This window comes from Mus caroli, chromosome X (genome assembly GCF_900094665.2).
Source record: "Mus caroli chromosome X, CAROLI_EIJ_v1.1, whole genome shotgun sequence".
Lineage (NCBI taxonomy): Eukaryota > Metazoa > Chordata > Mammalia > Rodentia > Muridae > Mus > Mus caroli.
Window position 1 is genome coordinate 101,121,764 of NC_034589.1, and position 25,205 is coordinate 101,146,968.

General features: G+C 34.0%; 1 protein-coding gene across 7 annotated transcripts; it reads left to right on the plus strand.

The window, feature by feature from the left end:
- Window positions 1-415: 415 nt before the first annotated feature.
- LOC110287403 (putative P2Y purinoceptor 10) lies at window positions 416-24,924 on the plus strand. 7 transcript variants are annotated; one of them, XM_029473409.1, is made up of 3 exons: window positions 1,101-1,112; window positions 9,789-9,836; window positions 22,106-24,918. In XM_029473409.1, the coding sequence occupies exon 3, from the start codon at window positions 22,301-22,303 to the stop codon at window positions 23,357-23,359; it is 1,059 nt and encodes a 352-aa protein (XP_029329269.1). In that variant the 5' UTR covers window positions 1,101-1,112; window positions 9,789-9,836; window positions 22,106-22,300; the 3' UTR covers window positions 23,360-24,918. The 7 variants fall into 7 exon arrangements, with proteins under 7 accessions (XP_021009696.1, XP_021009697.1, XP_029329269.1 ...); XM_029473408.1 differs by lacking the exon at window positions 1,101-1,112 and adding an exon at window positions 1,163-1,284; XM_029473410.1 differs by lacking the exon at window positions 1,101-1,112 and adding an exon at window positions 5,945-5,979.
- The last annotated feature ends 281 nt before the right edge of the window (window positions 24,925-25,205 follow it).

A 25,205-nucleotide genomic window follows, 5' to 3' on the forward strand; every position in this document is an offset into this window, starting at 1 on the left:
TCTTTACAATATAATTTTAAGAACTTAATGTGTTACTATTGTTTAAGTATATGAAGACACAATTCTTAACCTCAAAGAAGACCACAAATCACACATTAAGTCATCTGTTTTACGTGACCTTACTAATCACTACCGTTTTGGTGATATCAAATTCTTCCATTTGGGTGACCAATAAGATTTGTCCTAACTCCCAAAGAAGTTTTTATTATTACCATTGCTTAATTCCTAAAACAGACAATATGGCAAAATGTAGCTAATTTGGAAATATTGACCTCATATAGCCAGCCTGAAAGTCATATGTGACTCAGACATATGCCTGTATGCTCATAGAAAGGGGGGGAAAAGGAAGAAGAAAGATGATGATAGAATAAGATGGGCGTGTGCATAGCAGGAAGCTCAGTGCATTCTTGACACATTCTCTTTCGAAGTACCATAGCAAAGGCACATGACTGTTTATGTCTTTAGATGGAAACATTAGCCATTGTAGTCATGGGATGTAATGATATCTAGAAGCACAGTATCTTTTATAAGTTTAGGAAACTGTGGAGTAGTTAGCTAGATAGTAGCCTTCTGAGTCCTGGGAATGGATTTCTCTAAGAAGTAGATGCCGGAAGATTGCAGCAGAAAGAAGCCATGGTAAGGAATTAAATATGGAAAAAATGGGGAATCAATATAAAATTGATACTTACTGCTTTCTGTAAAAACGCAATTAGGATTTTATAAACATAAGAATTGATTTTTCAATGGTAAAATAAAATTCTAACAGTTAAGCTGGCTTTTTGCATAGCCCACAATTTAAATGTTCAAAATAGACTGAGACAACGACTGTAATACGTGGCAAATTAAAGTCAGATACTCTGTTCCTGATTGAAGAAGTGTACAAATCATGGAAACTCTGAATTTATCAAAGCCAAAATTTGAATTTACTTTGCCCACAATATCCTCTGAGGCAAAGGCTTTCCCAAACAACTGAGTGATGCTGACAGACAGTTCTACCTCCTATTAGAGGTAAACGATTTTGTTTTTTTTCCTGTTTTGCTGAATAAACTACGTTACTTCCTCTTCTAGCTGTAAAAGCCTGCAGTTCACTACAGGATATCTGGGTAGAAAGGGTAAGGTTCTTGGCTTTCTCTTCATACATTCAAAAATAGAACTAAAAAACCTCTGTGAATTGAAAACGACAGTGTGAATTTCTGCTGCTTCCACTGAAAACTTAATTCTGAGTCTGCTAATATCTTACCTTTGGGGGGATATATTGTTATGAAGAATGGAGACTTCAGTGAGGTAATATCTATTTATAAGTTTAAGTGGTTAAAATGTTCGCTGAAACTGCTGCATGCTTTCTGAGAGGAAATGTGGCTGTCTAGATAGAAAGCTCCTTTCTCTACAATTTAGCATGCCACTGACAAAAACCAGGGGTCCAGACTTGTATTAAACATTGCTTCTAACAATTCTGTGTTAAAATTGAGATTGTGGTTCATTAAATGCATTTTTGTTAGTGTGAGCCAACGGGAGAAAATAAACTTACAATTTTAAACCCATGGTTTGTGTCAACCAAATTAAAGCAGCATTCAAGTAGTAAATGCATCTAAGTGCCTTAATCTTTTCATAAGATGAGACTTGACATGTTTTCTCAGATTGGGACATTTTCCATGCATGCATTTTCCAGTGGGATGTGATGGCTTCAAATAGCACAAAAGGATTTTCATCAAGCCCTAGAACTTAGCACAGCTGTCGAGTCTCAATGGGGCTGATTCTCAGCTTACGATGAACATTTCTTTGGATGTATTTTTAATTTGAGAACATGGGAAGCATTTTCAGAAGGCGTTCCAAACATTTTGCTGTCTTTTTTAGAAGGAATTCCTTCTGTGGTTTTAAAAAACGTGTTCTTTTTAAAGTCTGCTAATTTCACATGTGGAGTTTGATCCTTCTATATGTAAAATTATTACATGATTTTATGTGAGATTGTAAGCCTTAGTAAAATATGTTTAATGTATTTATTAGGAAAATATAAATAAGACCTATTTACATCAACATTTTCCTTCTCCTGAGATGAGGAAATCAGTGTATTTTGTACATATTTAATTTTCCCCAGAGTGAAGTGTTGAAGATAGTAAATAGCCCCTTTAAAAAATTGTCCAAATGGAGTTCTTTTTTTTTTTTCTGTAAAAATTTAGGATAAATGCTTTATTGTACTACTGTTTTTTTCCAGTAACAAAATGAAACTAACAGCTGTAGACTACATGAGCATGACTCACAGAATGGCACTATGTGTATATTATGGTTGCCAAGCGGCACCATACTGTCTGCTATTGAGAAAGCTTTGCCTAATCTCTCTGACCACAAGTATGGGTGGGGCTTTTTTCCTATAGCAAAGTTGTTCCAAAGTGACTGATACTGGGGCCAGTATATGAAATCCAGGCAGGCTAAGGAGCTGCAAAGCTCTGGGAACCTCAAGAAGGGCTGAAATCAGCAGCATTCCCTGGACAGACCCTCTTTAGAAACAGTTTTGGTGGGGTTGTGACAAAAGATGTCCTCAGAAGACTTAAAGTTCTGGGTGGAGTTTTCGACACCAGACAGTTTCCCCTTCCCCCACTCCACCCAGGAAGTTTAATGAGAAGAAAGATCGGTTATTCAAGTGGCTTCTGAGACTAGACGAGGGAAGAAGGAAATTAATCATCCTTGTGTCCCTAGCAGCAGACTTTTAACACAAAGTTGGAGCTTAGTAGGGACTAGATGTTTGCTGAATTGTAGAACCCTAGGGGAAGGGAGAGGTTTCTGTTGGCTGACTCTGTGCTGATGTCTTACTTTCTGCAGCTGTGAATGTGTGTGTCCTAGAAGGCTGAGAAAGAAATTATTCACTAGAGCATGAGACATTTTCCACTTGGTCAAACTTATTGCTCAAGATTGGAAAAATAATACTTGCCTGAAGTTTCTAGTGGTATAAAATTATAATATACCACTAGAGTTAGGCTTACAAATTGGCAACTGCCTAGGCACATTATTCTGAGGCTGGGAAAGAAAAAAAAAGACAACACTTTGAACTGGAAGTGTTTTTCTCTGCCTTTAACCAGAAATGTCACTATGAATAAGCTAATCCAGAGGTTATTTATGGTCTCTTAAAGTTCTCCTTTCTTAAGACACAAGTGATTCTAATCATGGCAAAAGGTTAAGCTAGTGAAAAATTAGCTAATGAGTTTATAGGCTGAGTTTTTTGGTCAGTTGGTAGATTTTTTTCACAAACCAGGAAGGTCTACATTTTAAAACATACTAAGTAATTGAAAACGAGGTAAGGGAGCCAAAAGGAGAGACATTACAGCATAGAATAAAGAGATATTTTCTGACTTCACACATCCTGCCTACTTATTAACTAAGAGCGTAGTTAAAACACATACTTAGATCACAACAGCTAAACATAGCTATAAATGTGGACACTGTCAATCATGGGTAAAAATTTCTTTTCTATGTTTGGAAATTTCAATCCCACTTCTTAAACTTTATTACAAGTAAAGCAGTAGCATAATTTAGTTTTACACTTTACATATCTTTTCTATCATTTATTTTCCTTCTAAAATATATATTATATTGACAAATAGTGGCATATGTTTATGAGCTACCATACGACCTTCTGATCACAGACTTACCTTCTTGGTGTAAAAGTATTTATTTTAGAAATATTGTCATATATGTTGCTATTTACTATGATCACCAGGCAATGAAGTTCATTGTTATAACATTTTCTGGTTTAACTTTTTACTTTTTGTTTTTGAAATTTTAGTGTCTTGAGACAGGGCTTCTCCTTGAAGCCCTAGTTGTTCTGGAACTTGCTCTGTAGAAGACCTGGCCTCAAAACTCAGAGATCCTCCTTCCTGAGTGCTTTGATTAAAGGCATACATAACCAGGCCTGGCTAACGTCGTGCACTTTAATTACCATTTCATTTTTTCCTCTCCTCCCCCTAGTCTCTGGCAGTCATTTTCTATTCTCTGTTTTTAAGAAATCAATATTTTTAAAATTTCACATATAAGTGAGATTATGGGGCATTTTAAAACCTGGCATATTTTCCTTGGTACATTGTCTTTCATTTCCATTTTGTTGCATGTAATATATTTTTTTCAATATTACACAGTATTTTCTTTTGTATATATGCTACACTATTTTTCATTTTTCTACTTGTAGACTTACTGCTTTCATATCTTGACTATTTGTGACTAATCATGAAATTAGCATAGAAGTATTGATATATGAACATGCTGGTTTCAATTATTTGGATACATGCTCAAGATCAGAGTAAGTGTATCATATACTTTTATTTTAAGTTTTGAGGAAAATGAATTTTGTTTTCAAAAGTGACTGTACTGATTCACATTCCTACCAGTTGTGTGCAAATGTTCCTCTTCTGGATGGCTTCTGTGTGTTAGCTTTGGCCTGAAAGAAGACTGAAGCATTTCTGTGGGTAAGTCAGAGAACTCAAGGTTGGGCTTGACATTCAGAGTTTCTCACATGAGAGCTAGGTCTGATGGCAAATTCAGTTCAATGGTTGCTTGAGATGCTTCTGAAGTTTTTGCAATTGAACTTTCTCCAGCCTGAGAATGATATTTACAACAAACACAAAAACAAATTAGAGACCCAATTCTTTTCTTTTTTTATTAGTTATTTTATATATTTACATTTCAAATGTTATCCCCACTCATGGTTTCTCCTCCACAACCCTCCTATCTCATACCCCCTCCTCCTGCTTCTTTGAGCGTGAAACCCCACCCACCCACCCACTCCCACCCACCCACCCAGTCCCAACTCCTCACTATAGCATCGAGCCTTCACAGGACCAAGGGGCTCTCCTCCCACTTATGCCAGACAGGGTCATCCTCTGCTACATAAGAGGCTGGAGCCATGGGTCCCTCCATGTGTACTCTTTGGTTGGTGGTTTAGTCCCTGGAAGCTCTGGGGGTTCTGGTTTCTTGATATTGTTGTAGAAACCCATCTCTTAGCTTTGGATCACACACATTACAATCAACAGCATGAGTGGAGATGCAATGATTTCCTCTATGTATATTATGTATTAAATATCTGAGACACACTCTCTTTTATTAGTTTCTAGTCAGTTGAGCCTTAATGAATCTCTTCAAGAAATTTAACAAAACTTTATACTTACGAATATAGTTTTGTTTCACAAGAAATTGAAAAAAAAAACCCTAATTCTTTGTGTACGTTTCACCAAGTTTTCCCTAATGATAAGATCTTAAGAAACTATAGTATATTATCAAAAGCAGGAAGTTGAAAGTGATATAATACAATGAACTAGACTGCAGAACTTATTTATATTTCATCAGTTCTGGCAAGTACTCATGTGTGTGAATTTTATCACATACATTCATATGTTCAAACAACATCACCATCTATTTGAAAATCATTTATCAGCACAAAAGTTCTCCTTACATCCAAACCCACCCTTGTCTATAGCACGTTGCTAACATTTCATAAGCTTTCCACATCAGCATTTTATTTTTGTGTTGAGTACACTATACAAATAGAATGAAGTAATATATATCCTTTTTAGATGGGGCATTTTCACTTATCTAGTTCCTTTGAAGCCTTTTTTTTTTCCTGTATCGATAGATGGTTCAGTTTATAACTAAACATGACACCAAGACAGGGCTATAATAAACTTGTTTATCTATTTACCTATTAATCCACTAAAGTATCTGAGTTGTTTCCATTCTGTTCTGGAGGAAGAAATATGTAAAGGGCAGTGAGTATTTAGTTATAAGTTTCTTATGGCTATAGTTTTGATTTTTCTATGACACCAACATAGGAGAGTTTCTAGGATTATAGTATATGTACTTATAGTTTTGCTAAAATCTGTCAAATATCTTTGCAGAGCAGTTGATATTTAACAAAGAAAATTGATTTATAGAAGATCCACTTTTTACACACCCCTGTAACATTTGCTGTTGCAAATTCTCTTGTTATACAACCTAGTAAGTATAAATTTATAACTCTTTGTAGTTTTAAGTTGTATTTCCCTATGTAGTAATGCCCCCTTTCCCTTCTCTTCCCTCCCGCTCCCCTTTCTCTCCATCCCTCCCATGTGTGTGTGTGTGTGTGTGTGTGTGTGTGTAAGTGTATGTGTTTCACAGTTCTAATTTGAAAAAAAAAAACCTGTTCATCTCCATTCTCCATTTTCTAGTTCCAATATTTTCTTAAAGTTGTGCTTTATGAGTTTCCATATATATATGTATGTATGTATATATATATGTATATATAATTTATATAATATATATATACATATAATATAAATTTCTTTTTAGATTTGTAGCTTTCAAGCATTTTTCTTTAAAGCTTTGCTTTTCTTTCTTTCTTTTTGTTTATGACAGGGTTTCTCTGTGTAGCCCTGGGTGACTTGGAACTCACTTTGTAGACCAGGCTGGTCTCGAACTCAGAAATCCACCTGCCTCTGCCTCCCAAGTGCTGGGATCAAAGGCGTGCGCCACCACACCCCGCTGCTTTTATTTCTTAACTTCCTCTTTCATAGAACAGAGTTTTGAACTTTCATGAGGTCAAATTTAGTTATTTTATTTTGTTTCTTCCTATACCATCATTTTGTGTAATAGTTAAAAAAATTACTAACATATTCTGAAGACTTCTTATACCCTGGTGCATTATATCATTATATTTTTTTTAGTTTGAAGTATGAGGAATTTTGTGTATGGTTTAACAAAGTTCATAACAATAATCAACTTTTATTTTCCTATGAATATATAGTTGTCAAAATACCATTGATTGAAGGGCTACATTTTCTTGTTTAAAATTTTCACTTCTGTAAAAATAGGGATGTGTGCATTTTTATGTTGGTCTGTTCTTTTCACTTTAATTTATTTAATGAAAAAAAATTTGTGTTCCAAAATACCACGTTGTTTTGATTTCTGTAGAAGTCACAACTGGGTAGAGTGGAGCAAGCTTATAATTACAGCTGCTTGGCAGGCTGAAGCAAAAGTTATGAGTTCAAGGTCTGCCTGGATTACAGAATAAGTTAAAGGCCAGCCTAGCTGAGTGAAACCTTGTCTCAAAATTTGAAAGAAAGAAAGAAGGCACAATATCATGTTCAGTGATTGTACTAAATTTGTCTTTCATTATTATCTTATTTATTATAGTTTCTTTGCCTCATGATAAAAGTTTTCAAATAAGCAGCATCATATTCTACAAAAATATCTGCTGGGGTTTTGGATCCTATTAAACTATAGATCAGGCTGGGGAGAGTATGCATCTGTCATGTTGTTTCACTGTGGTAATAAAACACTAATCAATAATAACTTAGGGGAGGAAAGGGTTTATTTCAGTTTTAAAATTTCTCCGCAACTGAAGAAAGTCAGGGTAAGGTCTCAGGGCAAAAATCAGCAGAAACTGAAGCAGAGATTGTAAAAAAAAAAAAAAAACTGCTGCTTACTGCCTTATAGTCCATGGCCCACTTATCTTGTTTTGCTATACAGCCTAGTACCACCTGCCCAAGAGTGATACCAACTTCCCTCCTCAACATTAATTAAGAAAATGCTCCTGAGACTTGCATACAGGCCAATCTGAGGTTGCCTCTTTCCAGGTGACTCTAGTGTGTGTCAAATTGACAAAAACTAACAAGAACAACTTCTAGAACTTGAAATATAATTTTTAAAGTTTCCTGAGAATTTCATACATGAATAAACTTTATTTGCATCAGCCACCCCACCCTTTCCTTCTCGAATTCCACTACCCCAAACTATTTCTGAATCAAAACCTCATCTTCTATAACTGTTATTGTTACACATGTAATATGTATATTTCATATAATATATACATATATTATTGTCAAAATATATAGAGACAAAGACATCGAGTGTGTTGGTTATAAATACAACTGTTTAGAGATAGCCACTTGAGATTGGATAATAGTGTTTATAATTTTTCAATCCAGAAACACATTATATTTTTAAATATAAACCTGGGTGTTGTATCAGCCTTTGTAGATTTCAATATATAGTTCCTGTGTGTGTTTGGTTATGCAAGGATTTTTTCAGCTGTTATAAATATATCATTGTTATGTCTATAAAATTTTTTATTGGATATTTTCTTTAATTTTTAAAAATTATTCTCTTTATATCATGCACAATTATTCACTTCCTCCTTTCAGTCAGTCACTCCCACAATCCTTCCCCCATTCCTTCCCCCTCTTCCTCTGAGTTGTTGGAGCTCCTGGTATCCGCCCAAAATGGCACTTAAAGCCTTTGTGAGGCTAGTCACTTCCTAAATTCCTTCTTTTTTTTTTTTTTTTTTATACTTGAAAGACATTGTTTTCAAATAGATAATATGTCTTTTTTGCTTTATATTTGCCCTTTATTTCTTCTTTTCTTTGTCTTACTATGCTGGCTAGAGCTTCTTGTAGTATCTAGAATGATGACACTATCTGCAACTGATTTTGTTGAGATGGTATCTGAACATTTATAAAGTTTTAATATGACTACAGGATTTTGTCCAGTGCTTTTACTTCGCTAGTTGATATATTCCTGTGATATTTCTTCCTTCACATATTAATGAAATTGATTATAATGTTTCATTTTAAAACTTCAAATCAGCCTTTTGCTCATATAGAACATTTTATCTAATCCTTTTTATATGTCACTGTACTTTGCCTCCATCCTGACATTGTATTTTTTCATCCAGCTTTTATTGATGGGATTGTGGATTATTTCTGTTTTTACTACAATGAATGATACTGCTATTAACATTCACACATGAACTTTTTATCATTCTCGAAGATTTAATTTTTTTGGTAGTAATACATGGAGTCACACAGTAATTCTATATGAAACATCTTGAGGCACTTCCAAACTGTTTTACAAAGCAGTACTACATTTGATGTTCTCATCAGAAATGAATATACTCTAGCTACTATGTTATCCATGTTCTCTAATATTTCTTATTTCTGATTTTAATCTAGTGGATATGAACTGTCAGCCCAAGGCTTTGTCTTTTATTACTTAATTTAGGACAGGTTTCATATGCTTGTCTAACCATTTTACAATTAGATTTACATTAACTAGAGAATGCTAGCCATATATTTGCTCCTCAAACTCCCTTAGCACAGTACACTTTCTGAATCACACATTGTCCATCTAAAACACCAGAATTCAACCCATGAATTAAAATAGGATCTTGCCTCTTGGGACTTTAATTTTGAGCAAAATGGATAAAGTCACTTCTAAGTGTTCTTCCCACTGAAAGTATTAAGTTTGCTATAATCTTCAGGAGGTGGGGGTTCTCAGGAAGAGGATATAATATTGCAGTTGTCCACCTTCATTTGTGTTTACACATCATACAGAACCATTTGAAAACCATGCCAGAAATTGGTTCTTTAGTTAATGGACTATATTCTAAAGCATAATGGTCCTGGATGGGAAGTTTGATTTACTTTTTATGGAGGTTATTTATGATTTTTTGGAGTTGTTAAAATCTGGTAAATATAATTTGCATTTGATAATGGATTTCTGCTATATATTTATAAATTTATGGTTTGAAAGGGCTAGTATATCTCATTTACGAAGACCAGCTCTAGGCCAACTAACAATTCAAACAATACCTGAAAAGGATGACATTTTTTCCCTCAAAATTACAGTAATGTGCCAACCTATAAAGATTCTTCAAAAAAAAGCTCCATATTATTTCTACTGCACTGCAACCTTGATTTGCTGCAGAGGAAGCAAATAGACATTAGACATTTGTGGATCATTTAGTACATTTATTTATTTTTTTTTTTTAGTTTATTTGGGGACCAGAAGCTGAAGAACTTACAGTCATGAACTAGAAGGTAAGAAGGATAATGTCAACGTAAACTACCATGGGGTCTTAATGTTGAGCATCTTTTATTCTGGCACATACTTGGGAGGTTCTTCACACATTTTTACATGGTGGAAGGCAAATCTCTGAGAACATTTTTATGAAGTTCCATTCATAAGAATTCCACTTAACCACTTTCCCTCTAAATAATAATAAGCAATTCTATTCTGCATCCTTTAGTGTCACCATATTGGTGAGTACGTTCTAACATACAGAAATTAGGGGATCACAAATAGCACAAACAAACAATATTAAAGGCTGAGTAGTTTACCAAAATGTAGAAGAATGGCACCTTCGACGAACCAGCATGCTTATCTGTCACCTTTATTGGGTTATTTCAACATAGTCCATACAAACAAAAAGTTAAACATTCCACAGAACTAGAAGACATTTGATTTATACACTGTGCCTTACTTATTGACACTTACTAGGACTAGAATGATGTTTTTGGTTTCGAAGCATGGGAACTCAGGGTAGTGAATTTTGAAAAGAATCAGAGACAACTACCATACAGGATGCTATCATAAATTCTTAAGGCAAAGGGACAGTAAAATCTTTAGGCAGAATTCAGGGGCCTGTTTTTACTAGAGAGAACACAGAGCAATTTATATACTTCTTATTAGCAGCTCCACTTAGAAATATTGTTGTGTTTGCATTTCAGATTTATTATCTGTGTGGTCCCAGTCAGTGGTTTTCTGTAAGAAAATTATTTATGCAATTGGAAACATATAAGATGACATATGTTTTGGTTGAACTAAACTGCCCCATATAACAACAGAAGATAAGTTTGTTTTCATAGAAAATGAAAGTGCTTATAGGTTATCAACATGAAGCTTCAGCTTCAAATTCAAATCCATAGGCTTGAATTTTTCTTTTGCCATTTCCTCTTGCATAAGGAGCAATAAGCGATTCTATTCTGCATTTCTACATATTTGATATTTATAATTATAATGGATACATATATGATATTCTGCAACTTTACTGTATTTAAGATTGATTAGGAATTTTCAATGGCAATATTTTGAGTACCTCTATTGCCAAATCATGCCATGGGAAACCATGATCTTTTCACCATATTCTATAGTCATTGAGACATTTAATTCTAAATTAATCTAATCTGATTAGATTGGTGAACATCAAGTTCATTAAAACCCAGGAGAAATTCCAAAATTCATCCTTAAGATGGTTCTTTTTAAAAAAGTGCTCCTGTAACTCATTTTAATGTCAGTCAACATCCAATTTGTGGAACAGAGCTAGTAATGGACATAAATTAAGAGATAGGTCACAGTAGGTGCTGACTAGGCAATGCAGAAATTAATAAGTCAGATTGTCCTTTCAGAATAAGCAGGATTGAATTCACAGGCTGAATTTGCTACCTGCAGGTATCTTTGTGGAAGCCTGCACGGTTACAGTTTCCAACTGGTTAAACGTTCTCAACTCAGATTATCTAAATGTTTTCCCTTAAAACATTTCATGGGAATGTCTTCAAACACATTAAAATCCTGTCACATTCCTGATTATCTGGAATCAATCTCTTCTACTGAGATTTTAGAGTGAAAGCTAGAGCTCTGGCAGCCCCAAGAAGCTTCCTTCCTTATACACCCTAATAGTCCAATTAAAAAAAAAAAAAGAGCAATGGCAAAAAATAGAAAGAGAAGATGGCCACACTCTGAACAGGAATAGAAAAAGGAGACAAAGGACTACAAGTCCATGTATGCAGAGCTGATGTGAACTTTAAATTCAAACAGAACAAGAATCAGGGGCAAGAAGTATTACTAAGCAGTCCTTATGGATATAAAGTCAAATGATTTAACTCTGTGCCATCAGCTGATGTAAAGCAGAAAGATATACATAAAAGTATGGCAGAGATTTAAGGTCCCTTCCATTTTTAGTAACCTTGCGGGTACAAATGAGGAGTCAGTGGTATTTTGGCATAATTAGCTTCCAATTAGTTGTTATATACACAGCTTTGCCTAAGGTAGGATTCCACTCTTGTGAGAAACAAAGACAAGGAGAAATCATGAGGATAAAGACCCCAATGAATATAGAGCCAGTGCCTCCTTCCCCCAAACATGCAGTACTACACACCACCTAGTGGTGGAAGCAATAAGTAAGTGAAGAATGTTCCAGACCCTTGCCAACCAGGAAACATAAATCAAACATTGCCACTTTGTTTTGATAACCCAGAATAACTGCCACCAAGGGGGAAAAGGTATTGGTAATATGTGTATAGTAGTTTGAAGGAGAAATTTCCCCCATAGGCTCAGCTATTTAAAGATCTGGTCCCCAGTTGGTGACACTGTTAGTGGAATTTATGGAATCTTTACGATGTTATGGCTTTGTTGGAGGAAATGTGTCACTGGGGTGGGATTTGAGCTTTATAGCTTTGTTCCACTTGCAGTTCACTCTCTGTTTCACGTTGTTGGCAGAAGATAAGATCTTTCAGCTTCCTGCTCCAGCTGCCTGCTGGCATTCCTCTTCTTGTCATTTTGATCTTCATCTCTGGAATTGTAAGCTAAAGTAATTTTAAGTTCTTGGTCATAGTATTTTTATCTCAGAAACAGGAAAGTAACCAATACAATATTAAAGAAAGGAATTATTTTGTCCTGTTAATTAAAATGTCTATTAGTCTAGCTGTTATAAAAAATCATTATGGACAGTCTTCAAAGATCTAAAAATAGAACTGTCAGGTGATTCTGCAATACCGCTTACATGTGAATCTGAGGAATAAACAATATCTATATTTATATTTATTTCACTACTATGCACAATAAGCTATACGTGAAATTATCCAAGCTATAGTTCAATGAAAGAATAGGTAAAGGAAGTGTTATACAGTAGGGGTATTAGTCAAGCATGAGGAATAAAATCATTTCATCACAAGGAAAATGGAAACAAACCCCTGGAGGACAGTCTGTTAGACAAAATAAGCCAGATTATGAAACACAACTATCCCATTTCTTCCCATGAATGAAAAATTTAACATTATGTGTATATAATGAAAGTAGAAAGGTGACTATTTGGGGTGGGATGACCAGTGGGAAAGTGGAAAAAGAAGGGTAAGAGAGAATGGGGTAATAAATTAATTATGTACATGTATGAAGATATCCATAAAGCAAACAACTCTTCTGTAAAATTGCTATGTTCTAAAATAGAGATAGCTGCAACTTATGCTTTTGGTTTTTACAGTACTGTCTACAATTGAAAAGATATGGAATCTTCTTAGGAGCTCATAAAGGTGTGTGTGTGTGTGTGTGTGTGTGCATGTGTGTGTTCACACATGCACCTTTGAATAACTAGGACTATAACTTAGTTGAGTTGATAGATGAAAGGATCAAGGCCACAATGGCTACCAACTTCATACTTTTCTGTTCAGCTATTCAGTTGTTCTGTGATTATCAAATTATTATTTCTTCTTCCTAACATTTTATTGGTACTCTTCTAGAGCACTCTTTGATCACACACTTCACAAATTTCCCAAACACTTTAAAATCATGTACATGCTTCCAGTTGCCAAATTATGAGTTATATTTCTAAACTTTAAAATAGATTACATTAACCTATATGATGTCTGTTATTATTCTACCACCACATTGCTTTGATTACTATCATTTTAGATGTGAAAGTCTGTATCTTCTATGTTTTCTCTCTTGTCATAATCTCTTTGTATTTTTGGAGAGGTATTTTTGCATCATTTTGTCAATAAGGTAGCTATGATTTGACAGGCATAGCAATTAATTTGTAGAACAACATGGCTCCATTGCCATTTTAACAGCATTGAACCTTTAGCCTTAATTCATTTTTAAAAGCTTTATAACTCATTAGTGAAGTCTTCAGAGCCTACACTTTACATTTTGGTATGATTATTGATTGTGAATTTTGTTTTCTTTCTTCCTAGGTCCATTTGATTTTAAAAGAAAATTTTAAAATAAAATTTTACTGGTTTCTGTAAATATCCAAATTTAGCCATGTAAACATTGGCATACTGTTGTTAATAGCATTTTTCTAACCTTTCTTCTATTCAGTCAGTAATGTCTTCTCTTTTAACCCTTGTTACTAGTAAGTTATGGTACTTTTCCCCCTTAATTTATTTTTGCTAGTCAAGTTAAAGGCTTCACAGTTTTGTTTATGCATTCAAGGAATCAATTTTGTCTTCCTTGCTTTTTTCTATTATTTTATATTCTGCTTTGCTTATTCATATTGTAGTGTTGCAAGATTTTTCATTTAGTGTTATTTTTCTATTGATGCTTCTATAATGTAGAATATTAGGTCATAGATTTCAAAATGCTGTCTCTTTTAATATATCTTTTAATCTAAAACTTTTACTCTAAAGACTAATTAAAACATATATTTTTCTTGTGACGCTTTTACTCCTCTGTTACTTAACAGTAAGTTCCTTTACATTTGTTAAAGTACAAAAATTCCTTCTCTTAACACATCTCTCCTCTTTCTATTTTGCCCAACTTTGCTTTGAATTACCAAGTTTTCGTCTTAGCTAAAATTAAAGCATATGCCATGCTTAATTTATTACTAGATTTATTTCAGTGTTTTAGTGCTGAGAATGAATTCAGGGTCTTGTTCATATTGATAGTATGTTCTGTCTGTTCTCTGTAGGAACATACAGTTGAATATAGTCATTCATCCTATTCCATTTTACCAATGTATACCTTTCCCCCAATGTGTCTAATTTGCTTATACTTGATTTAGGACATTTAGGTATCAATGGAATTCTCAAATATTCATTGTCTCAATATTTCATGGTATTATAATAGTATTTATCTAACATTCTATTTCCTTGTCATTTATGTCACAGAGACATTTCTTTGTGAATATTTGAATTTATTTATTTATTTATTTATTTCTGTTTCTTTGGCTTTCACTAGTGAGTGATTTTCTCAGTTGTTTACACTTGAATGTCAAGTAAGTCCTTTCCTTGAAGAACCTCACTTCAGAACAGTATCAGATCAATTTCAACGAGCTTCATTGGAAGTAGAGAGAATTAGAAGCTAAACAAGAGACAGAGACAATGGCTATTTATGTCAGAATAGAACTGAGTGAAGCAGGATAAAATAAGTGACTTTATGTTTTAAAGTTCAGGAAAATAGAAATATGATTTATTGATTTTGAATGAGGCTAGCCATCAGTTAACATGTTCAAGATATGTGTTGTAGGGATTGAGTCTATATCATAGTGGCCATATAACATCATATAAATACACACTTCCAAAGGAGTAGGAACTACATTTCAAAAATACTAAGATAACATGCATATTAAGGAGGTTATAACTTAAAATCAATTCCCCAAACACTATAAAATTATGTGCCTGCTTCCATCTGTCAAATTCCGAGTTGTTTTGAGGATCAAATCATATAAGGGGTAAAAAGGTGCATTAGGAATTTTCAGTAAGTTCAATTGTCCTAAAATATGGTACCCATGCAGTTGTAAATTGTCAAATACATCAAAAAGTCAAAGAAAGTTGAGGTTGACAGGACTTATAAAGTCATGAGTGGTTTCCTGAGGTAAAAGAAACATAAGCTAAGCTTTGAAATGTATTTATATTTTGTCTTCTCTCATGACTCAGAAGAATTTCACAAAACAAAAGACAATAAAAGCAGCAAGCATTCGTGATATTACTATATGCCAGAAGCAAACATTGTAAAAATTAGCTTCCTTCTTTGAACATATAAACAATGGAGCACATTGTGTAATTTACAAGACTGTAGATAAGGTAAATCAAGAAACAGAACTCATAAGCACAGATATTTGTTCTCAAACTAAGATCTCTCTGAAAATAGTCGGTAGTTGTACTACTATGGTGTATTTATGTCAAGAAAAAAATAAACAAACTAGAAAACTGAATTTAAGTTACATTGGCACCAGATAAAAAGAATTTGAAATAGGTGGTTTGAGGACAAAGTTTATGAATTTTTCCAAATTCTGGGGGAGGGGGTAGTAGTAAAATCAGAAATAGATTTTACTGTTAAAATGAAAATCAGCCACAAATGAGCAAAGTGTTTTTACCAGTTATATTCTGAAGCCAAAGAAAGACACTGTGTCCTTTAACTTTTATTGAACCTCCTGTTTTGAAGTTCCTGACATTGGAGGAGGACTAGGAAGTTTAAGACAAAGTAATTTGTTTTCTTATAATGCATGTTTTGTCTTAACATGGCTTGAATTTTGGGAAACATTGTTTATACAAGTGCTTAAGCCACAGCATAGTGGTTACTCTCAACATTAAAAAATAACTTGTGTGGAACCAATTGAATAAGATGTTTCAGAAATAAGTTCAATAATCTTTTGTCAAAGATGCATTGGATAATAAATAACTAATTTAGATAACTGAGATTGTTTTCCAATTATGGAAGATTTATTCTTTAAACAGAGAACCCTGCCTATTTTTAAAAACCTAAAGATGATGCAGTATTTTAAATTTTTAAAATTATTTTTATGCTTTTTATTTATTAATTATTTTATTTATATCTCAAATGTTTTCCTTTTATTAGATGTTTTCTTTATTTACATTTCAAATTTTATCCCCTTTCCTCATTTCCCCTCTGAACCCCCCCCCTTCCTATACCCCCTCCCCCTGCTCACTAACTCACCCACTCTTGCTTCCCTGTCCTAGCATTCCCCTACACTGGGACATCCAGCCTTCACAAGGCCAAGGGCCTCTCCTCTCACTGATGTTCCAGAAGGCCATCCTCTGCTACATATGTGGCTGAAGCCTTGAACCCCTCCTTGTGTACTCATTGGTTGGTGATTTAGTCCCTGGGAGCTCTGTGAGTACTGGTTGGTTGATATTGTTTTTTTTCCTATGGGACTGCATACTGCTTCAGCTTCTTGGGTCCTTCTCTAGCTCGTCCATTGGGGACCCTGTGCTCAGCCCAATGGATGGCTGTGAGCATCCACTTCTGTATTTGTCAGGCACTGGGAGAGTCTTATAGGAGACAGCTATATCAGGATCCTGTCACCAAGCACTTGTTGGCATCCACAATAGTGTCTGCGTTTGGTAACTGTATATGGGATGGATCCCCAGGTGGGACAGTCACTGGATGACCTTTCCTTCAGTTTCTACTCCAAACTTTGTCTCTGTATCTCCTCCCATGGGTATTTTGATCCCCATTCTAAGAAGGACTGAAGTATCCACACTGTGATCTTCCTTCTTCTTGAGCTTCATGTGGTCTGTGAATTGTATCTTGGGTATTCTGAACTTCTGGGCTAATATCCACTTATCAGTGAGTACATACCATATGTTTTCTTTTGTGATTGGATTACCTCACTCAGGATGATATCCTCCAGATCCATCCTTTTTCCTAAGAATTTCATGAATTCGTTGTTTTTAATTGCTGAGTAGTACTCCATTGTGTAAATGTACCACATTTTCTGTATCCATTCCTCTGTTGAGGGGCATCTGAGTTCTTTCCAGCTTCTGGCTATTATAAATAAGGCTGCTATGAACATAGTGGAACATGTGTTCTTATTACATGTTGGAGTTTCTTTTTATTATTTTATGTGCTTGATTTTTCTGCCTGCATGTATGTCTGTGCACCACATGTGTTTCTGCTCTAAGAGGAGGTGGTGTGACCTCCTTGTGAGGAGCAGGATTGAACACCAGTCCTTTGCAATAACAAGTACTCTTAATTACTGAGCAAAACCTCCTTTAATGTTTTTTTTTATTAGTAGTAGTATTAGTGATATTTTTTCCATGGTTTTCTCCAGAGGGGAGAGATAATTGAGTATAGATAAAAATGCCAGACTACACTAGAAATTGTTGGAAATTAGACCACAAACTTGTCAAAAAAATTTCCTCATCTCCAATGTAGAAAAGAAAAAAAGTGAGTTAAATAATTTAAAAATGTTTGTGAGAGGGGAAATTTTTTTTTTTCTGAGCTAAAACAATTCTTTATGGTGTTGGAGGTATGTTAGAGCAGTCATTTTCAGAGTGATCCACAAATCCCATGAGATCATTACTAGAAATGCTTATTAGTGGTCCCCATCTCAGATCTACTGAATGAGAAATTCTGGTAGGACTGTATTCTACATCATTCCGAGGAATGATTAACTTTGAGGACCATGTGTTAAGTAAGGTATTTGGATTTGTAGTTACAGTCCCATTAAAAGTTTAACATTCAAGATTCTTTTTTATTATGGTGTTAAGATAACTTGTAGTTTTCCAAATACAGCTGATCCATTAGCTGGGTGCTGAGGAATGAGTCATACAATCTGGATGTCTACTGTGCACCATCACAAAATAGCAAAGAACACTTAGAATACTGGAGAGTTGCTAGCAGGATATCTTAAATGGTGTCAAGAAAATAATAAATATTTGAGGTTAAGGATATATTATTTAGCTTTATTTAAATATTTAACAATATATACAGCTATGTTCAGCATACGAGTTCACAATTTTTCATCTATCATTTTATTGAGTCATACTTAGCTATATCATACTACTACGAGATAGATAGGATTTGATCTATTTGGAACACTAGCATATTTGACATTGTAACATTACTGAAAAGAACATGGACTTTGATGTTTCATATGGGAAACCTTCTTGGATAATTTGAATACACATTTAATGCCTAGCAATCCAACTTAAAATTTAAGAAACAAGTCTTTTAAAGATATAAAGATGGGTGTACAATATTGTTATTATAGCTTTTATTTTTTTTACAAAAGCTCTTACATGGCACCAGGTTGCCCTTGATATATCTATGTAATAATGATGACCTTGAACTCTTGATTTTCCCATCTAAACCTCTCCATGTTAGCATTGTAGGCAGGTAACACCATTCTGGATTTTCTAATATTTTCTAATAATAAAGAAAATGGTAATGTACTACAATGTAATTAATTAAATAAATTATACTAGATAATTCTGGTAAAAATGTAAATATCAATTAAATTTATGATTTAGATGTTACTTGGAATTTTACACTATGATTAAGTGATTAAAACTATTTATTAAGTTATATGTGTTATGTAAATCAAATTTAATTAAAATGGTTCTATATGAATTAATTTATAAATAAGCATAACTAGAAAAATTTCCTGGAAAGTTATGAATGAAAATGTTGAGCCTCATAACTCTTGTATATATAAATGTCTGTGTATGAATAAAACCAGACTGTATGAGAATCTCAGGATGAGTAGTTTACATTAATAAAATTTGATTTGTCTTTACTTAACTCTGTTTTCTAATAGAACTCATTTCCTTATTGTAGAAATAATGAAAGATTAAGAATAACATAAATAAGTTTTTTAAAATGGAAGCTTCTTATACAATCTTATCATCATGGACTAAAATAATTCATTTAAAAGTAGTGTATTTGCCCTGGAAAAATTGGAAGAAAGAGATCCTTCTTGTTTTAACAGTCCAGTGTTAAGATTAGTGGTCTAAAATCTAGCATTAGTTCATTTCTGAACATTTTGTTATTGTATAATTACAAAAATGTGCTTTCTATCTTCAAAGTTTCTGGAAAAGTAGATATTGTTCTGTGGTGATAGGCAAGAGACCCCAGTTCAGCCATCACCACTTTCTTTGTGAATTTGTAACTTTTAGTGTTCCCTTTTCTGGCATTGTTTTCCTTTTTAAAAAAGTAAGTGCTTCTTATCTAAATGTCTATACCAGGTCTATAATTTAGGAATCTATAATATATCTAGAATTGCAAATCTCTAGAAAACGATTATGAAGTGTGGAAGCTTAGAACAAAAACAAACCAAGTCTTCTAAAATACTGTGGAGAGGATTTCGTTTCTGAAGTTCACAGGATGCCTAGTGATCTCTCCTTTAATTTTTCTATTAATAGGGTTTTAAATAACCCCCTTTCAAGTATATTTGAACATTGGTGTACTTATGACACCTGGTGGTCAAGCCAAACATCACAGCTAAATTCTAATCCCCAGACACTCATTCATTCTCATTCATTCTCTTCCTCTCAGAGGCTTTCTGTCTCTCATAGTCAATTGTCTTTCATAAAATTATTCACCCAAGAAACAGTCAACAGACACTTCACAGATCCAAGACACTTTACTAGACTTTTGTTTTTGGAGGAAAAGATGTAATAAGAGGGTGGGTGAGTATTTGGCACATAGGAGATTTCTAGCTGTTTCCCACAGCAATACCACCTGGAAAGGAAAGTGACCTCATCATGCCGGAAATATTATGTGATACTCACTAAAGAGAATGGACAGAATTATGGAGACGATGAATCCAGAAAAATGACTTTTTTTTTTTTTAACTTGTGGATGTCAAAAAGTGCTTCATGGAGGAAGTGACTCCTGTCTTTTGGAAGCCTCAGTTTGTTCGTCTGACAAAACAGCCATTACATATCATTGTTTCATAATATTGGTGCCAAAGATTGATAGAGTCTACACACAATTCTGATTATAGCATCTGACCAAAATGGGCTTTTAGTATTTGTTATTCGTGTTTATAATGAAATCAGAGATGGTAGGTAGTACTTGAATACTTCACCTTGTTTGGGTTTGCAACTATTTTTTTTTAAATTAGCCTGAATATAAACAACACAATATCAATTATTTCACTTAGTCAAGAAAATTATAAAAAGGTAATAGTGTTGTCTGTATTTGCACTCTACTGAACCAAGTGCCCCATTTAGCTGCATATTTAAGTTAGTGAAAAAAAATCAAAGTAGCTGTTTGCCTGAATGACCTGGTTGTTTGACTAAGCACTGAACTTTGAGCTCAGTAAATACAGTTTATCCAAGAGTTACATGCACTCATTGCAGAGACATCAAATAGGTTTTAACACTGTATGGGCTTTGTCTGAATTGACCACATTTTTACGATTTTAATTGGCTGTGTCTAAGTTTGTACACATGGTCTGAGACCCTATATTACTTTCCAGACTAAATAAAGAGACATTGCAACATATGCATTTTACTTGACCACTTGAGTACTTATTACCATTAAGCATGTCTCATTTTTCAGCCATATTAAATGTGTAGCCAACCAACTGCCCTTTCAAGTACTGAACAGTACAATGAAGCATTAAAATCTTCTTTATTCTTTTGTGTTTGAAATCAGAATATATAAAACATATTTCAAAGAAAATTATCAAGCATTTACCAGTTAAACTTTTTCTTCAAGGATAAAATAAGCTGTATTGTAGTGGCTTTTGGCCAAAAGTAATAATGATCTAACATAAAACAAAACCAAGAACAAGGACAATGTCATATTAAGAAATGAATGTTTAATCTGGATAAGGAAGATTTGAGAAAAGACATGATTTTTATCTTGAGATATTTGAAGAGCTTTTATGTCTAAAAGGGAGTAGACTACTTTGTCTTTTTGGACATAACTAAGGAATAACTAAGTTGAAACAACATGGGAACAGATTTTAAGTCCTAAATAGATGGAAGATATTTCTAAAATTTATGATCACTGAAAACATATTTACATGAATAATTTTCACTGGAATTGAGAATGAATGGGAAGAAACCAACTCTTGCTGCATGTATCACAGGATCCCATCTAGAGCTTCTAATAGTTGACTGAAGTGCTGAGAAGATAGTTGCAGTGTTCCTGAGTGCCTGAAGCTGTCATGGTATGGCTAATAAACACAGAATTTTTGTGGAAAGAGCTTACAAAAGGTGTTACAAACGAAATAAACCATGCCTTCAGTCAAAATTTTGAAGTAGGGGGCTGCTTTTCCCAAAGACCTTATCATCCAGAAAACCTGGTGACCTGCCAGCCCTTGCTTAGAGCCTTAATCTATGAGTTGTTCACATGAATTCATAGCTCACTTTAGCAGTCATCAAATAATTTATAAGGTAGCTATTAAATATGTACTAAGATTTCATTCACCTAGAGATGATAATAACTCTGATAAATCTCAAACTTTAGGTAGAGACAGTCATACAAATCCAACATGGAATTTCACAAGGCTGTTGGGATATTTGTCTGTTTAGCCATGGGATCTGGGAGGTTGGTTAGCTATGAAACTTTGGTGATTCTTTGTCAGAGTAACAACCTGACAAAGTTTGTTGGTGAAAATAAGGATCTTAAAAGATCATGTAAACATTCTTGAAAATATCTTCCTTGCTACTATTTATCTTTTGGTAAATTGCTAAACAATTTTAATTTTTACGTAGATGGGAGCTTTCAAATTTATAAAATTTCATATTTAAACACCTCTGTGGAAGGAATGCAACAAATATGTATATTCACATGTGTTGACATGTTCCTGACTCTATATTTGTTCTATTTTCCACAGAAATCGTCATGCAAAGATTTTTCCTAGAGAAGAAACAAACACTCAAGATGGGAAGTAACAGCACAAACAGTATGAGAGTAAAGTGCACTTATCTACAGATGCTGTTTCAGGACCCCATCTTTGCAACCACCTGTATCTTTTGGCAGGAGTCATAATTCCACAGTTTTCCTTGCTTAACATACTGAGATATTCAAGATGGGTAGCAACAGTACCAGCAGTGCTGAGAGCAATTGCAATACCACTTATTTGACATTTCAATACTCTCTGTATGCAACTACTTATATCTTCATATTCATCCCGGGTCTCCTGGCTAACAGTGTAGCCCTGTGGGTTCTGTGCCGCTTCATCAGCAAGAAGAACAAGGCTATCATCTTCATGATCAACCTCTCAGTGGCAGACCTTGCTCATGTCCTGTCCTTACCTCTTCGGATTTACTATTATATCAATCGTCACTGGCCATTCCAGAGGGCCCTTTGCCTGCTGTGTTTCTATCTGAAATATCTCAACATGTATGCCAGCATTTTTTTCTTGACATGCATTAGCCTTCAGAGGTGCCTCTTTCTCCTCAAGCCATTCAGAGCCAGAAACTGGAAGCGTAGGTACGATGTGGGCATCAGTGCTGCTGTCTGGATCATTGTGGGGACTGCCTGTTTGCCACTTCCCATCCTGAGAAGTGCTGGCTTAGCCAATAACAGTGAATCGTGCTTTGCTGATTTAGGACTTCACGACATTAGTATGGCTTCGTCCATTGGCATGGTAACTGCAGCTGAACTTGGAGGGTTTGTACTGCCTGTTGTAATTATTACATATTGCACATGGAAAACAAGAAAATCTTTACAGGAATTCCAAGATCCACCTCAAAATATTAAAGAGAGGAAAAAGGCTTTGAGAATGGTTCTAATGTGTGCAGTGGTATTCATAGTCTGTTTCACTCCTTACCATCTCAACTTCCCATTCTTTATGATGGTAAAGCAACGTGTCTTCTCAAACTGTTCCTTTATTAGGAGCACTCTATGTTTCCACATCATTTCCTTGTGTCTTGCAAATCTGAATTGTTGTCTTGATCCAGTTGTGTATTATTTTATGACTTCAGAATTTCGTGATCAATTTTCAGAACATGGGAATTTGGTCATCCAGTCATGTTTGCATTGTAAGGACAGTACTTTGGAAATTCGTCAGAGGAAAGAGAATCTTCAGACTATCTCTCTGGAATGTTTGGATGTTCCAACACAATGTGATGAAATGGTTATCTAAAATAATCTTTATACTCTGTCAGTTGAGCCATTTCAAAGTGACACTGAGTATCATGAAGAAACTCAGCCACTTCACTCAAAATAATCTGTCTACAGGAATTCTCTATACCAAGATTATTAGTGGACTATGTGAGAAAAAAAAAACCTTTCATACAATGTGATAATCGAGAGAAATAATCACATATATGTTCCTCAGTAATAGGGCCAATAGTCTCATCTATTATTGAGGAATGCAAAATATGTTAAAATTTAGTGAACATGTACAATTTATTCCAATCTTTAAAAGTATACATTAGAATATGACCCTATCTTTATTTAGAAAACATACACTACTTAAGCCAATTGTGTTATAGAATGATAGCTTTTCATATTGACATGAATTATGGAAATTAGCAACAGTATAACTTAAAATATCTTTAAGATTATCTTTTCCTCACTTTAAAGAAAAAAATCAATTCAGATGAGCCTCTGAAAGTTATCACTGAAGTCACAGACTATGCAAACACCTAAAATAGAATTGTGCTCTGCATATTTAAAAATGAGGAAGGCGGATTTCTGAGTTCGAGGCCAGCCTGGTCTACAAAGTGAGTTCCAGGATAGCCAGAGCTATACAGAGAAACCCTGTCTCGAAAAACAAAACAAAACAAAACAAAAATAATAATAAAATAAAAATTAGGTTAAAGGCTTAAAACAACTCTGAATGGCTATGAGTTTGTGATATGATACATATATTTTGCTGTCACTAATTGGGAAATATTCTCATATGTCTTTATTATGATTCACCTGGCTAGGTGTATTGTTTCATATGTAACTTTACTCGATTCATTTAAATCGATTGATTAATGAAGACTCACACAACTCATACAGTTTTCATTTTGGTAAGGTTTAGTTGAGCCTAATTATTTTTTTAAGTAGACTATGCCAACGAACTGAATCAAATTTTAGCATTAATGCAGAGCAAATATTGCCACTTTAAAAAAATCCCTGTAGCTGAGTTATTACTAATATAAATCATCCAAACTGGAAATTTTGTATCTTACAATTTTTAAATATTGGGTATCATTAAAATGAAATTTTATAAAGCAATGGTTAGTTTTATGAATTACTGTTTTTGTCCTGTCTCTACGTTTTTTGGTGTCTACTTTTTTCAAGTAGCCTTTAGCTCTTATTATATTTTTGGGTTAGCATATAAGGGAATGGATTTCATGGTGATATTTTCATATGCATATATCATCTTAATTGGTTCTTATTTACTCCCCACAACCTTGGCTACCATCCAATTCCTGTTGGTGCCTTCCTTCTAAATTTTCTCTTTTGCACTCTTGATACAAATGTTTATTACATCTTGTATTTGATTACCTCCCTTATACTTTGTATGCATCCTGTTTACATTTTTCTTCCCCTCTCTACTTTTATGTTTTGCATATATATTGTGTATTATAAATATTTGAAAAATGTGATATTTGTCTGGCTTATTTTGCTTAACACACTGATCTTCAGTTTCAAAAAACGTTATAAATTAATTCTTCTTTACACATCAATAAAATTCCAGTTTATACATACTGCATTTTGTTGACCCATTCATTCATTGATGAATACATAGACTGGTTCTATAGCTTTTCTATTGTGAATAAATATGCAATATACATGCATGTGTAACTATCTCTATGATATGATTTCTTATAACCCTTGATCTATATATATATCCAGAAATAGAACAAATAAATGGATCTTGTTTTTAAATAAAATTAGCTAATCTCTTTTTGTTGGTTATTAGAGGCCATTTAATATTTATTATTAACAGAGGTCTGTTAATTCATTTAATTTAGTTGGCTGTGTTTTGGAGT

What these genes read in the sequence shown, in the direction of transcription:
- LOC110287403 (XM_021154037.1), top strand. Translation starts at nt 22,301, where the DNA reads ATGGGTAGCAACAGTACCAGCAGTGCTGAGAGCAATTGCAATACCACT.